Source organism: Narcine bancroftii, chromosome 1 (assembly GCF_036971445.1).
Source record: "Narcine bancroftii isolate sNarBan1 chromosome 1, sNarBan1.hap1, whole genome shotgun sequence".
Taxonomy (NCBI): Eukaryota; Metazoa; Chordata; class Chondrichthyes; order Torpediniformes; family Narcinidae; genus Narcine; species Narcine bancroftii.
Window position 1 is genome coordinate 254,457,098 of NC_091469.1, and position 16,202 is coordinate 254,473,299.

Here is a 16,202-nt window from a genome sequence, read left to right on the forward strand (position 1 = left end):
GTGGTACAGGTACTACAAAACTCGTACCACCAGGTTCAGGAACAGCTGCTCCCCCTCCACCATCAGACTCCTCAACGACAAATTCAATCAGAGACTTGTTTAAGGCCTCTTACTTTGCACATTATTTATTACTGAATATTTTTCTGCATTTGCAGTCAGTTTGTTTACATTTCTCCCTTTTTTTTAAAATGGAGTATGTCTTACAATACCGATAAGTAGAAATTTTGCCTGATGTCATGTATGTACTGACAAAAAATTGGAATTGAACTTGAAGTAGATCATGAATATTCAGTTATCAGACAATTTTTAAAAATAAAAGTACTTTGCCTTAGTGCAGACAGTCCTTTTGTGGCGTTGGAGCAGTTCCTGATTAGTGTAACAAGGGGACTCTGATAGCTGATGGAAAGAAACTGTTCTTAAATCTGGAGGCGCTGGTTTTCAGGCATTTGCTGAAGGTAGCAGCTAGAACAGCTTGTGACCAAGGTAATGAATGGGACCCTTTTGATGTTGACTGCCTTCTTGAGGCAGCGGTTCACATAGATACATTCATTGCATTGGCACTGAGAGGCCTGGCTATATTTCCAACCTTTTGGAGCCTTGATATTCTGGGGCACTTGAATTCCCAAACTAGGGAGTGATGCAACCAGCCAGTATATTTTCCACAGTGCATCTGTAAAAGTTAGATGCAGTATCTGACAACAGGCCAAATCTCCTTTTAAAAAAAAAAAAAAAAAATTAGAGGCATTGGTGTTCCTTCTTCACGTTTGCCTCAATGTTCAGGGTCCAGCAGAGAGTGCAGGTTGCATGGAGGGCAAAGCTCCCTGGACAGCCCACTTTTCCATGCAACAAGGTTAGTGCTGGAACTTGTACTAGAGTTTTGGGCTGTAGGTCCAGGAGTTGAGAAAGCGATTCAAACCCTGACCTCTATTCTGCTGCTCAAGCCATCACTGGAAGCCTGCCTGAAACTCCAAGGATGCTCTACTTTCACAATCAGCCCCATCTAGTCATTACAAAATATAATGGTCAGGACGAGAGTGCTTTCCATGTGCTGTTTGGCATAGAACCACTACAGGACAGAAACAAGCCCTTCAGCCCATCTAGTTCATGCCTAATTCCATTGACCTGCAGCTGGATTATAGCCCTCCATTGCCTTACCTATCCAATCTTTTCTAAAATGTGTAGATGAGGTCATCTCTCAGGAAGTAACAGGCCTCATGCTGACAATGTCATTGGAGACTTTCCTCTCTCTGGCAGAGGGCATTGAGACTGTCCACCCATCTTCATTCATTTTATTCACACCAGCAGGTTCCTGTGTGCCTCAGTGCACTTATTTTTCATTCAAATCCTTTCAGCAGGCACCACTGAGACACCTCCTGCTCTCACATAGTCGTGTTGGACAGCAGTAAGAAATTTGGAGTTGAGCGAGGCCTTTGTATGATTGGGTCATCCACAGGCTGCTGCCTGATTAACAGAACACACTACAAGGCTTTCAATTAAGCCTTTTCTTGCACAAGCTGTCAACTCTGACAGCCTTTCACAGCTCACTGCTTCCTTGCTGTTCTGCCTTTACTCATTCCTTGCACTCACAAAATCCATTGTCCACCAACGTACAAGATTTGCAACATTTCTTGATTGAAGCCTTTTATGCTTTTTTTTATAATAAAAAAAGTAGTTGAATGTTATCCAATCATACTTTGCCAAAATTCGGGAAATAGTGAAATCCTTGAAGCATAACCAAACCTCTGAGGATAACGAGCCGGCTTTGTCAGGTGATGTAAGAATATTTATTGTACAGGCCACAGCAGTGTCCCTGTAGTCCATCAGCCCTCAGTGGACAATGAGGTTGGGGATTGAATGAGCTGCTCTGGATTCCTCCTACTTTCCAAAGGCGATCAGGGTTAGTTGATCACATGGGTGTATTTGGGTAGTGCGGGCGTGAGCCGGAAGGGCCTGTGACCGTGTTGTATCTCTAAATTAAAACTAAATGAAATTTTAAAAAAAGGTAAATTTAAATTATGTTCTCTCTCACCCTCTTTGATTGTTTTTTTTGCCTGTATTGTCATGCACATCAATGTACAAAACTTGTTGACATCTGTTGGCTTGTAAAGGAACACACAGAGAGACCACACTAGTCCAGTGCCCCTACCAAGAAGAGAAGCAAAAGAGAGACTGTTCAGAGACACCGAGTGTCCATGGATCCCACCACCTCCTCCAATGCTGCTGACTCCTGCAACCCCGTATAACCACCGTAGCTGTGCATCCCCTAACTGCTTTTAGCGCAATATTTTCCAATGTTAAATCATTCAAGTAATGTTATCTGGCATTACACACTTCTTGTTTCATGAGAATAATCTCAGATCCTATACCACATTTGCACCAGCATTCTCCAATATACTTGATGCAGTTTTATTGGTTCATCAATCACTGCAATACAGTATGATGTCAACGAACATTATTTAGGAATCTCTCCTGGATTCAGAATAATATTGTCAGAGAGCAGTTCCTTTATCTGGCCTAATATCATCCAATTTTTACACAATTATCAGTGCATTTTAGACATGACTCTCCTATGTAATTATATCTGATAAATTCAACCCCTAACTCCTTCATATCAACATCCCATGCTCCTCATTCCATTTAATTGTAACTGACCTGCCACAACACTCATTCTCTACATTTCTTGAGCAGTCTTTCAGGGTTGAGGATGAATTACTTCCCTGACATTTCTCAGCAGTGATGGATGGTGTACACACGCAGGCACGCGCAGGCAGGCACGCGCAGGCAGGCAGGGGCAGGCAGGCGCGGGCGGGCGGGCGCGGGCGGGCGGGCAGGCGCGGGCGGGCGGGCAGGCGCGGGCAGGCGCGGGCAGGCACAGGCACAGACACACACAGACAGACACACACAGACAGACACACACAGACAGACACACACAGACAGACACACACAGACAGACACACACAGACAGACACACACAGACAGACACACACAGACAGACACACACAGACAGACAGACACGTCAATCAAGTGAATTCCAGAGATTCTAAATCGTTCATACAAGTCATGCTACACTGAGATGTTTGGGTAGAGAGGTAGATGCTACACTAAAAGAATGAAGATGAGAATGGAGCTGTTGACCCCAGGTCATCCACTTTATGCTACGGCCTTGTGGGCAATATCCCTGTATCACTTGAATCTGCCAAGTTGCCTCTCGATCACATCAAAAGTTGAAAGCTATTATTTGGAAAAAGTATTTTATCAAGAGCAAATAAAACAGCCTTTGTGTAATTGTTAGAAGTTGCTGCTTTTGAAAGATGGTGGGCATTTCATAAACGGCTTTGCCACTATGGCAGATCTATTGTGAATAAATATTTTGAGGTTGAGATTATTGGATCAGAGCTAATAATGCAGCATTTGTAGTTGATATAAGCATCTGTCTGCTCTCCAGAGATGATTTTGTGGAAGAAAATGAATGTTATGTTCCTTTTTGGTCTTTATTCATGTTTTAGAACATTCGTAATCATTCACTGTAATATTGCCTGATACCCTACATCTCCTGGTCATGGCATATTTGCTGATAGAATAACCTCCAATCATTGTAATATTGACTGATGCAAATACCCTGATTTGTGAGAATATAATCAAGTACATTATAGCTCCAAATCCTTCCAAGTATATCCTCAATGCACTGGGGTGTTGCCTGATATAACACACCCTTCTTTCACGCCATATTGGGTGATACCTTGTACTCCTCACATCACACCTCTCCAGCACCACAATATTTGCTGATATACTATATCACATTCACAGCAATTTTGACTGAGACACAACGATATTGCCCTTATATACCTTCACCCTTATTCAGTTATAAACATATATCACACCCCTCAAGGTGATATTACCCTGAGATTCAGCATTTCTGATTATACTACATCCATTGTTCCCGTACACAGTCCAATATACCAACATAAATCCCCAACTAAGTTATGGTCTGGCATGTTTTTGCTCATGGTCTTGTGGTTTGCAACCTCCTCCCTCAGGTGACTCAGGGGCAAATGATCGACTGCATTAAGCAAGAGTTTGCTAAGATGAGGAAACTGTTGATCGAGGAGGAGCGCAAGGCCCTGCACCTGGTGGACCTACAGGAAGCAGTGGCTACAGCACATGTGGCCGAGGTGATCGCTGAGATTCATGTCACCATGGAGAAGCTTACAGAGGAGATGGAGGAGCTCACAAAGCAGTTGGACACCTTTAACCAGCTGGCATTATTGAAACCAAAGGTGAGGGGTGTTCACTCACTCTCTATGGATATTCTTGTAAGGGTTCTTCATTCTCCAAGATACTCCATATGGAATTTAAACTGGTGTGCTGAAGGAGGAGATTTTTTTGAAGAATTTAATTGAGTCTGGTTGGGTGAGTGTGGTGGGGTGAAGATTATTCCATGCTTTAATTGTTCAGGAGAAGAATGAATTGCTGTGCACATCTGTCTTGGAAGATGACGCTACAAATTGGGTTGCGTGCCCTCGACTGCTCCTAGCAGGACTGGGTTCCATATAAGATTGGTCATCTATATCGAGCTGGTAATTTAGCATTTTGTAAAAACAGGTCAGGCGGTGTGCTTCACGCCTGTCCGAGAGAGCTCCACTTTAATGATTCCAAGAGCTTTGTAACACTTGCCTTTCTTCCATCTGTATTGGTGACACATCGGGCTGCCTGTCTCTGGACTCATTCGATGGGAAGAGTGTGTTTGGTTGTGTCTGGGTCCCATGCATTTACTGCGTATTCCAAATGTGGTCTGACGAGGTTGAAGTACAACTTCTCCTTGACAGAAGTTGAACAATGATGGAAGTTGCGTCTCAGAAAATTTAAGACTCCTGTGGCCTTCACCATTGTGCGATACGTCTGATCGTTCCAACGCAGGTCGTTCTTGATTTTGATGCCAAGGTCTGTTTGATTTCATCGAGGGTGACACCCAGGATTTAGTATGATGTTTTGCCTGGTTTTCTCTTCCTGATGTCACACATAGTTTTGCATTTGCAAGGATTGAACTGCATGTCCCATTTTTGTGACCATTCTACCATGCTGTCAAAGATCTTTTTGGAGAGCATCATTGAACTCTGCTGACTTAATTGGACGGTGCATCAAACAGTCGACCGCGAATAGTCTAGTGGTGCTTGTGACTTTTCTGTGAATGTCGTTGATGTGGAGTAAATACAAATGTGGCCCTAACACTGTGCTCTGGGGTATGCCACTTAACACTGAACGCCATTCAGAGCTTTTTCCATTCACGCACTCCCACTGGAGATGTTTCGTCAGCAAACTGGAAATCCATCTTTTAGTGTTGGAGTGAATACCATAGAAGTCGAGCTTCTTAAGTAATCCTCAGTGGGGAATGACATTGAGCACCACTAAATCAGTGGTGACGTTGTTATTTAAAGTTTTTGGCCAGGTCATTTGTTGTCAGGATAAGCTGGGGCTCCATGATTTATGCTTCCGAAATGCATGCTGATCATCAGCAGGAATATTGTGACTGCGAAGATGCCTCATCAGGTTGCTGCATATTATGTGCTCCAGGAGTTTGCAGGATGTTCTTGTTAATGAAACAGGACGATAATTTGCCAGGTTGGTGGTTGAGCCCTTCTTGAAGAGAGGTGTGATGTTTGCCTTTCCCCATTTCAGGGGAAGGTCACCTGAGTCGAGCCACTGCTGGAAGATAAACTGCAGAACAGGAGCTCGTTCTTCAGCTGCAGTCTTGAGGGCTTGATTCTGAATCTGGTCTGGCCCAATAGCTTTTGCCTTATTGATGTTAAATGGCAACATTTTGGCACCTTCAACCTCAATTGTGAAAGGAAGCATGTCTATATATGGGCTGGGCGGTAGATCAGGAAAAGATGAAGGATCCGTATCTTCCTGGGAAAAGACGGTTTGGAATTGGTTTGCAAGAGCTTCTGCCTTCTCCTGGTCCTCTGTGATCTGGCAGTTATTTACTTTAAGCGTCTGGACACCAGTATTATCTGTCCTTCTGGATTTCACCTATTTCCAAAAATCTTTACTATGATCTCCTTCAAGGATTGTAGAAACATGTTTTTTTATGGGCACTCCTTATGGTACTGTCAACTTGCTTTCAAACTCTGGTAAATTTGTCCCAGTCTGATCTTGTTCCACTTTTCTTGACATGGATGTAAAATTTCTCTTTCTTACTGCAGAGATGTTTTAGTTTTGTAGAAAACCAAGGAGGGCACATGCAGCCCTTAATAAGTTTGAGGGACATGATTTGGGACAATATCATGAGGCGAGTCTCTTAGCCATAGCCCAGTTGTCTTCAATGGACTCTTTATTTGGTTGGAAACTGAAAAAATCTTTCTCTGGTTGTTTTGCTAAAATTTTGAATTCATCCGTGTTCACCTTTCTCCAAAAGGTGGTTTAGAAGGGATTTTAGTCTTTGTGTGCAGTTTTGCTTAAATGATAAAGTAATTACTAAATCCAGGACTAGATGAGTCCTCTAAAATGAAGTCTGGATGTGTAGTTAGTAATAAGTCTAAGGTGTTTTCAGTGCCATTTGTATCATCACGTCTGGTAGGGAAAGTGACTTTCTGAGACAGGTGATTATTCAGGATCATATCAGCTAAGGCTTCTTGGAGAGAAAGCACCTTTTTGTTTGCTTTGTTTGCTGTTAGACCATTCTACGCCTGGGACATTAAAATCACCCTCTTTCCCCCCCCCCCCCTTCCCAAGATGATAAATTGAGAGTGCAATGAGGCATTTATTTTTGAGATGCCTGAGTCAAGGTTGAGGAGAGGCCTGGACTTTGCATCAGGTGGGCGGTAAAAGCTCCCGATCAGCACTGTATGTCCATGGTGTAACTTGACACCAAATTTGCTCTGAGTTTCTACCAAGTCCGTTCTTTCGAAACACAGGATTGAATGGTTCACACTGATTTTAAAAACACCACCTCCTTCAGAGTGTGTGACTTTTCTAAAAAAATTTGCAGGTGAGGAGGGAATATCTTGGAAGATTTGATTGAGCGATCGAGCCAAGATTCAGTCCCAATTAAGATGTCTGGGTTTTCATTTTCGATAAATGAATTAAACTGTGACAGTTGATAGCAATTTTAGTCCCGTTACTGTTATTAGTATCGTTGCGAGTACTGTGTTTTTTAGTACTTTGTGTTTTATATTGTTGGATTGGTTTCTTTGTCCCTCAACATATTGACGATTGGTACCAGTGGGAGGGGAGGGCTGGGGATCGACTTAAACTGGCGTGTTACTCTTGCCATTTTTCCCTAACAATAGTCGAGCCATCTTTTGCCATGACACATTTCCAGTCAGGAAAGTTTTTTTCACTGTTTTAGATCCCATTTCATGAGTCCACCCAGAGCAGCTTTTTTTTTTCCAGGGTTTATTTGGGTAAATAATCAGTGCAAATTGGGCTGGATGATCTTAAATTCTCATGTTTCCATTCAACGCAATCCGTGTCATCACTCAAGGATGCAAAGCTTTTACAGGTTAAGCATTCTTATGTGGGTAAAATAAGTAAAGCATGCAAACTCATCAAGATAGAACTGGCCACCCCTGGTGGAATAAAAGTTCCTCCTGAAGTTCACGATTATTCAATCTGCTGGTGTTAGGAAACAAGATAAAGTGCTTGGATCAGCAACCTGCAGAGCTCAAGAAAGAAACTGATTAATATCAAAGGATTACAGAGTTAAATTAACCTTTCATTTTGAAAAATCTTGCTGCATTTTTATATGCATTTATCTTTTTGATATCCTTTGATGTATCTTGTAATTTTGACATTTCTATTGATTTTTTTTTATCTCGCATCGCGTACAGTTCTTTTGGCGCCACTAATGAGTGAGTGGGTAATTCTGCCTGGCCCGCAGGAAAAAGAATCTCAGGGTTGTATGTGATGTCGTGTACGTACTCTGACAATAAATCTGAAATCCGAGTTTTATTGACTTAATATTCCAGTCTATGTATTTGCATCCAATAGTATCAATTTATCTCTAGGTCTTTTATTTATCTCTGTGTTTATTGACATATCTCCTTGTATATTGATTTAGCAGCACATCTATTGAAATAATACCATGTTTTCAGATGTTTCTCCATGACTATTGACACAACTCTGCAGCCATTGACAATTCTTCCTCCATCACACATTATTTATTGTTTGACATCTCCCATCTTCTGACTTAGAATCTATCAGATAGAACATTGAAAAGTTCAGCACTGGACAAGAACATGATTCCAATGCAAACTAAAAATCTGCTGCTGGCCTTTGATATATATTCCTCTAATCCCATTATATTCACGTATTTATCAAGAAGCCTTTTAAACTCTGCTTCCACCACAACTTCTGACAGCCCATTCCAGGCACCCACCATACACCATGTAAAATATTGTTGCCTGCACATACCCATTAAGTTTTCTCCCTCTCACTTTAAATGTATGTTTATTTTACTTCATTTTGTTCACCACCTTGTTCAGTTAGGATGGCATATGTCAAACAGATGCTGCCTGGATTTGGTGTCCTCAATCTCAGATGGTGGGATATGAGGGAGGCTGCTTTGCCTTGTGAAGCACACCCACTCTTGTTTCCTTGCACCTTCTGCATCATCCATTAGCTTTGAATTTGCAAGTTCTGGAAAGGTGCTTCAAATAGTTGTGAACATGGGATTTTTTTTATCTGAAAATTAATTGTACCATTGGTTTGAAATACACTCACACATCAGGCCATTTTAAAATCATAGAACATTACAGCACAAAAAAGAAGCCCTGTGGACCTTATAATCTATGTCAAACTCTTAGTGCTACTGACTTGCTCCCAGTCCATATCCCTCTATGCCTCATCCATCCATATACCTGTCCAAATTTTTCTTAAATGTGAAAATTGAGCCCACATTCACGACTTCAGCTGGCAGCTCATTCCACACTCACACTACTCCCCATGTGAAGAAGTTCTCCCTACTATTCCCCATAAACTGCTCTGGCACACTGGTTCCCATCCCCCTGCAAATCTAGTTTAAACCCTCCCAGAGCAGCACTAGCAAATGTTCTCACAAGGATATTAGTCCCCCTTCAGTTCAGATGCAAACTGACCCATTAGAACAGGTTCCACCTTCCCTGAAAGAGAGCCCAATGATCCAGAAACCTGAAGCCTTCCTTCCTGCACCATGTCTTTAGCTGTATTATCCTCCTATTTCTAACCTCACCAGCTCAAGGCACGAGTAGCAATCCTGAGATCACAACTCTGGAGGTCCCATCCTTCAACCTAGCGCCTAACTCCCTGAACTCTCTTTGCAGAACCTTGTCACCCTTCCTCATTGGTCATTGGTCCCTATATGGACCACAACATCTGGCTGCTCGCACTCCTTTCTGAGAATGGCATGAATTCGATTTGAGATATCTCGGACTGTTGCACCAGGGAGGCAACATACCATCCAGGATACTCTATTTCTTCTACAAAATCTCTTATCTGTTCCCAACTATGGAATCCCCTACACGACAGCTCCCCTCTTCTCCTCCCTTAGCCACAAGACCAGACTCTGTGCCAGAGACCTGACTGCCTTGGCTTGTCCCTGATAGCTCATCCCCACCAACAGTATCCAAAATGTTACTAAGGGGAGCAGCCACAGGGAATGTCGTGCACTGACTGCCTGTGTCCCTTTCCCTCTCCTGTCACCCAGCTACCTGCCTCCTAGGTGAGATAGTGTCCCTGTGTAAAGGTTAAAACCTTGTGTTTTTGATTTCTTAGTTAATTTTGTGCTTGTCCCTTAAAAAAGGACTATAGTTTGTTGTGTTACCATACTGACTATGACGAAATATGTCGTAATATCCATGCAGATTGAGCTTGCGTCTCATTCTTCGATGAACTATGAAGAGGACGTGAGCTCAAGATATTTTTCTGTGAATTCATCTTATTTCTTCTTGCAAATCTCTTTAAAGTTGAATATAGTAATATCTTTAAATACATTATATGCTTTGTTTATTCTTTATTATGAAAATCTCAATGTGAAGTTATGCATAATGTTTATCCATTTTATCAATGAATTAAAGCTAATCTGCATCTACAAAGTTTGGTTTACTGGATTAATAAAATAGTAATTTGGAATATTGTAGCCCATGTTTCCTTGAAGATGTGACGTTTTGAAATTAGGAAATACTAGAACCCAGAAGGTGTCGTCTACACCCTGTGACTCCTGTGTATCACCCCCTCAGCTTCCCAAATGATTGGAGTTCATCCAACTCTAGCTCCAGTTCCCCAACATGGTTTGTAAGGAACTGTAGCTGGATGTACTTCTCCCAGATGATAGTGTTGACTTCCCTGACTATCCACATTCTGCATGTCCCTGCCCTGGGTGTAATTCCCACTGTCTATGAAATAGAAAAAAATGTTAGATAAACCTGTCCTGACTTTATCTCAACTCTTGCACCTTCTCCTCAGCCTCTGCTCACTGAAACCTCGCGAACCTGACATTGGTGGTTGGGAAGCTGTTGTAGTCGATCGACAGGGATGAGATTATGGATGAAATGATAGACCCAAGTTGGCATGATTTTCTTAAAGGAAAATCATGCCTGACAAACCCATTGCAATTATTTGAGAAGATTACAAGTAGAATAGACAGAGGAGATGTAGTGAATGTTGTGTATTTGGACTTTCAAAATGCCTTTGTCAAGGTGCCACACTTGAGACTGTGAAACAAGATGAGAGCTCATGGAATTACAGGAAGGATACTAGCATGGGTAGAGCATTGGCTCTTTGGCAGAAAACAGTAGGAATAAATGGATCCTATTCTGGTTGGCTACTGGTTACCAGTGGTATTCTGCAGGGGTTGGTGTTGGTGCCACTTCTTTTTACATTGCACATAAATGATTTGGATTGTGGAATCGATGACTTTGTGGGTAAGTTTACAGATGATACAAAAATAAATGGTGAGGAGGTGGTGCTGAAGATACTGAAAGGCTGCAGAGAGACTTGGATAGATTAGGAGAATGGGCAAAGAGGTGGCCAAATGAAATAAAATGTTGAAAGTGTATGGTGATGCACTTTGGTAGAAGAAACAGACGGGCAGACTTTTATTTAGATGGAGAGAAAATTGAAAATTCCAAGGTGTAAAAAGACTTGGACATCCTCGTGCACGATACCAGAAAGGTTGACTTCCAGATTGAGTCAGTGATGAAGAAGGTGTACGCATTGTTGGCATTCATTCTAGAGGGATAACATACAAGAGCAGGGATATAAACCTGAGACTATAAAGCACTGGCGACATCTCAGTTGGAGTACTGGGTATAGTTTTGGGTGCTGTATTTGAGAAAAGACGTGCTGGCATGGAAGAGGGTTCAGAGAAGACTTACTAGAATGGCACCAGGAATGAAAGGGTTAGTATTTGAGGAACAATTGTTAGCTCTTGGACTGTACTCCTTGGAGTACAGAAGAACGAGGGAGAACCTCCTAGAGTAATTTTGAATGTTGAAGGGCCTGGACATAGTAGATGTGGCAAGGCCATTCCCCATGGTAGAACAAGAGGGCATAATTTCAAGATAAAAGGGTGTCAATTTAAAACAGATGCAGAAAAATTTCTTTAGTCAGAGGGTCGTGAGTCTGTGGAATTTGTTGCCAAAGGTGGCTTTGAAAGTGAGGTCATTGGTGTAATGTAAGGCAGAGATTGACAGGTATTTGATTAGTCAGGGTATCAAGGGTTACAGGGAAAAAGCCAGGAAGTGGGGCTGAGTGGGTGGATGGATCAGCTCATGTTTATGATGGGCCAACTTCTGTTCCTATATCTTGTGAACCAAAGTCTCAAATTCACACTCCTACACTGAACCACTCACATACTGGCCGCCCCAACAATGGCCGCTACCCTGTGTGCTCTTGTTCCTGTGTAGCTTTCTCACTCTGCGACTTGATTGGTCTAATGCTAATGTGCCGAGACCCACCAAAATCTCCTTGTTTTAAACACTTCTCCCTGACCTGGGTGCAGCTTTCTTGCTCTGTGACTTGATTCTTCCAAGTTTCCATGTACCAACATGGGTAATGAAGAAACACACTGATTTGTATGTCACTGAGGTGCAGTCTGTGTGATAGTCTCCCATTGACCACATGGTTTTCTTCCAGCTCCTCCAGGTTTCTCCCACATCCTAAGGGCTGGTGGACTGGCAGGTTTATTGACCAGTCTAAATTGTCCCAGTTATGTAGTGGGTGGTAGAATCTGGGGGAATTGTTGCTCTGCTAAATGAATTTATGGCCCTAAGAGTTTATGGTCAGTCTGATGCCTCAACTAACCTTTTGTCTTGTTTCCTTGCAGGATATTGAAGATAAACTCAGGTATGATGATGCACCTGATTATCACTTTTTTGAACTGTTACTGATTCCAAAAATAGTGTGTTGCCAGTTGGCGTATCGATCAGGTGAATTCTGAGCTCTGACTGAGGTGGCAACATCTCAAATAGAATGGACAAAGGAATATCAGGAGTGTGATCTCAGACGGCAGGATACAAGGGAGGCTGCTCTGCCTCGTGAAGAGCACCCACTCTTGTGTTCTTGCACCTTCTGGATCATCAATTAGTTTTGAATTTGACACCTCTGGAAAGGTGTTTCAAACAGTTGTGGCTGTTTTTATCTGAAAAGGAAACGAATTGTGCCATTGACTTGCACTTAGCACAGTAATTCTGTCCGAGTACATTTCATCCTGTGGTCAAAAAAGAAATACTTTTGTATGAAGCAGAAATTTAAAGTGATTTCAACCTGAAGCCATTCTGAGAGAATTGTTTGCAAAAAGTGACAGAATGTTAGGTTCTTTGGATTACTTGACCAACTCTCTATGGTCTGAAGTTTGCTGTCAATTTTATTCTTTCTTTGTGTTAACAAAACTGCTATATTAATGAATGCATGTATGGTTGCAAACTGGGCTGGAGTAAGTGGTCAGGGAATGGACACTGACCTTGAAAAGTTTTGCAGGTAGCATTGGCGGTATCTTTCCAGTGCCTTGACATGCTTGTGAAAGGTCATTCAAATCTCAGAAAGGCCTTAAAGGGCAGAGAACTCTGTTGCCTAATATACCAGGGTTTTGAATTACCGTAAGTCTGAGGTCTTTCATTTCCTCAGTTGACCAAAAGCTGTGCTAGTGCATTGTAGATGATGGTGAATTTCACCATCGATGTTTGCCTTCTTCCAAGATGGGAAGTGGCCCACACTTTTCAGGGTCTTGTCATTCATCTTTATTGTTGGAGGGCAGCTCAGCAGAACAACCTTAAAGGCAGTAAACAGTTTGAGTGTTTTCTGCAATAGTGAGCAGTGTTAAATAATGAATTGAGTCATGGTTTTACAGTATGGAAATGGGACTTTTGATCCAATTTGTACATGTCAACCAAGTTGTCTACCCAATCTCATCCCATTTTCCTGGATTCAGCCCATATCCCTCTAAACCTTTCCTATCCATGTACCTGTCTAAATGACTCCAAACATTTCAATTGTACCCAGTCCTACCACTTCTTCTGGCAGCTTGGTCCATATACCCACCACCCTCTGTGTGAGCATAAGTAAACATCTCCTGCTATATCCAGAATTAGTCAATAGTCTAACTCCAAGGAATTCCCAATGAACAGTGACTCTAAGATGATTGAATTCATTATTAGATCTGAGAGGGAGAAGTCTTAATTAAAACCAAAATCTAGGCGAGGCGGAGTTTAAATGAGACTGAACCTGACAATGTTGAATTGTTTTTCTTCCATAACTACCATCTAAGAATGTGGGTACCCCAAAACATTTAGTTAGAATGTTGGACACTTACACAGTCTTAAAAGACAAGAGCTCCATTTATATTGAAGAACTTTAGCCAACAAAAGGTGTAGATTTTTTTTTAACCAATGTAAAGAATGGGAAAGGTCCAATGATCTGGTGGAAAAATAACAACAAAAAAGAAGAGATGCAAAGAAAATAGAAGGGTAAATAAGAGAAGCTGATGTGGTATATAAAGGATGCCTGTGTTTTTCAGTAATGTTAATAGAGCAACTCCTCAGTTATTTGAAAGAGCTGTTTATTTTCAATTTTTTTTCAAGTTGCTTCTTATCTTCAGAATTTACTCTTCTTCACAACTTGTGTGGCATCTTCCAGTTCTGCTTTCCTGGGCACTCTTACAATGTAACCATTGACTAATGGGTATCCATATCATCACATGCCAAAGTGTCTAGCACTGTAATTCCATCCATAGGGCTTTTCGCCTCCCTACTTCTTTGCCTTTAAACTCCTCTTTAGAATTTCCTCACCTCGTCTCATGTTTGTTCATCTGGTTTCGTATCCCCTAATGTGCTTCTTTATAAAATTTGTGGGCCTTCAGCTGGCTTGCTTTACTGTATTATAAAGTATTACATAAATACAAATTGATAATGAAAATTTAAAAACTAATTCACATGCCAAATGTATCAGTCTTCATAATTAAGGGCAAGGTGCCAGAAATAGCAGGAAAACTAGAGTTAATTGTTAGGGCAGGAACTTACTGAACTTAATGTGTGAAATCAATGACCGAAAGACTGCCTTACTTTTTGGTGCAATACTAATTTTATTTTTCTTTGTGTATTTTTTGGAAGATAGTTCACAATCTGAATGTTTGCACTTTGACGCTGCAGCAAAACACCGAATTTCATGACTTGTTCATGACCATAAATCCTGATTCTGAAAAGATGTTTGCAAATAAATGAATGAGCTTAAAGACCATTAGATCATCTGTTGTTTGCTTCTCAGGCCAGTATATTATAAATAATGACTGTGTCAAGACCATCCACAAATCAGAAATCATCTTCTGTTATTCAGCATTTATTATTTAAGAAGAGTACGAAAGAGAAACTAGGAAATGATTGTCCCTTTAATCAAGTTCTCAGCGGGGGCAATGTTCAAATTCGTTATTCGGTTTTGAGTGACTGAGCATTTGGACTTCCAGCATATTTAAGAAGAGAATGGATTTGCAATGAGCGAATTAAATCAAATGAGTGCAATTGGTTTTTTTGAGAAAAGTGAGTAACACTGAGCTAAGGGGACAACCAAGAATAGAGTTAACAGGAAAGTCTTCACCCAAGAATCCTATTGGCATGGTCTTCCAAAGGGCATTTGCTGAGTCTCTTTATGTGATGTAAAGGTGATCATGCACAGAAGTGAAAGCAACCATTTAATATTGGCAGATAATTGGCAAGAAAGTAGAGAGTGGGTGAATTGGAAAGGGGTCCAGTCAGCAGAAAGTGGTCATTCTATATCCCAGGGAGCCGAGCTTTTAGCACAATGATTTAGTTGTGGGAATTCCTCCTGATTCTAGCCATTTATGTATCCACCTCAAAGTTGAATGGGAAGAGGCATCAATGGATCGTGGCCGCACAAAAGTACGGCAAATAGATTGAGGAGTGTACCTCTCCATATCTGAGAGAGGTCATTGAAAATAATTGGTTCGTGCCAATGGTTGGGTTTCAAATCCTGCGTTGTCTGTAGGGGGTGTGTACGTTCTCCTCGTGTCTTTGTGGATTTCCTGTGGGGGCTCCAGATTCTTTCTTCTGTTCTAAACCTACCAGGGGTTGTAGATCAATTGGGTGTAATTGGGTGGCATGGGCTTGTGGGCCGAAATGGCCTGTTACTGTGCAATATGTCTAAAATTTTTTTTTTAATTAAATGTCCAAGCCATAAACTCTGGAGCAACAGACGGGTTTGGGAGTTCATATTGGTAAATTACTAAAAGCTGGTTGACATAAAGATAATAATTTAAAAGGCTAATGGAGTATTAATATGTATTTCAAGAAGGTTGATGAGGTGAATGTTATTAGACCTCATCATCAGAATTCCATTCCATTACCGGGCACTGCATTGTGGAAAACACCTTGCATGGATTACAGTTCGTGTATCTAAATTTAAAGGGTTAAATAATAAGAGATTAATTAAATTGAGTTGCATTCCTTCACGTTTTGACCCTTGAGTGCTGACCAAATTTGAGTTTTCACTGATAAAGTAATTTGATTTTGCCTTATTATCAGAGGTTGACTATTTGGGAGTGAAGTCAGGCAACACGTTTTCATTAACCTCCTCCAGAAGTCTGCTGCTGCTGGGTCAATGCAATTTCCAGGTTGGAAATGATAGATTGTTCAGGGTATCCAGAGGGAGGCGGAAAGGCAGGTGAAGAGATGGAGATTGACCATGGTCGCATAGGATGGTGAAGCAGGCACAAGAAA

The 16,202-nt window shown here is 41.5% G+C and overlaps 1 protein-coding gene across 2 annotated transcripts in view; it reads left to right on the plus strand.

Annotated features, from left to right (window-relative positions):
* Window positions 1–16,202, plus strand: part of trim44 (tripartite motif containing 44) — a 101,617-nt gene that overhangs the window by 19,338 nt on the left and 66,077 nt on the right. For both annotated transcript variants that reach the window (XM_069895748.1, XM_069895741.1), the window contains exons 3-4: window positions 4,038–4,277; window positions 12,302–12,321. In XM_069895748.1, coding sequence (XP_069751849.1) covers window positions 4,038–4,277; window positions 12,302–12,321 — 260 coding nt within the window. The remainder of the gene's footprint in view (window positions 1–4,037; window positions 4,278–12,301; window positions 12,322–16,202) is intronic.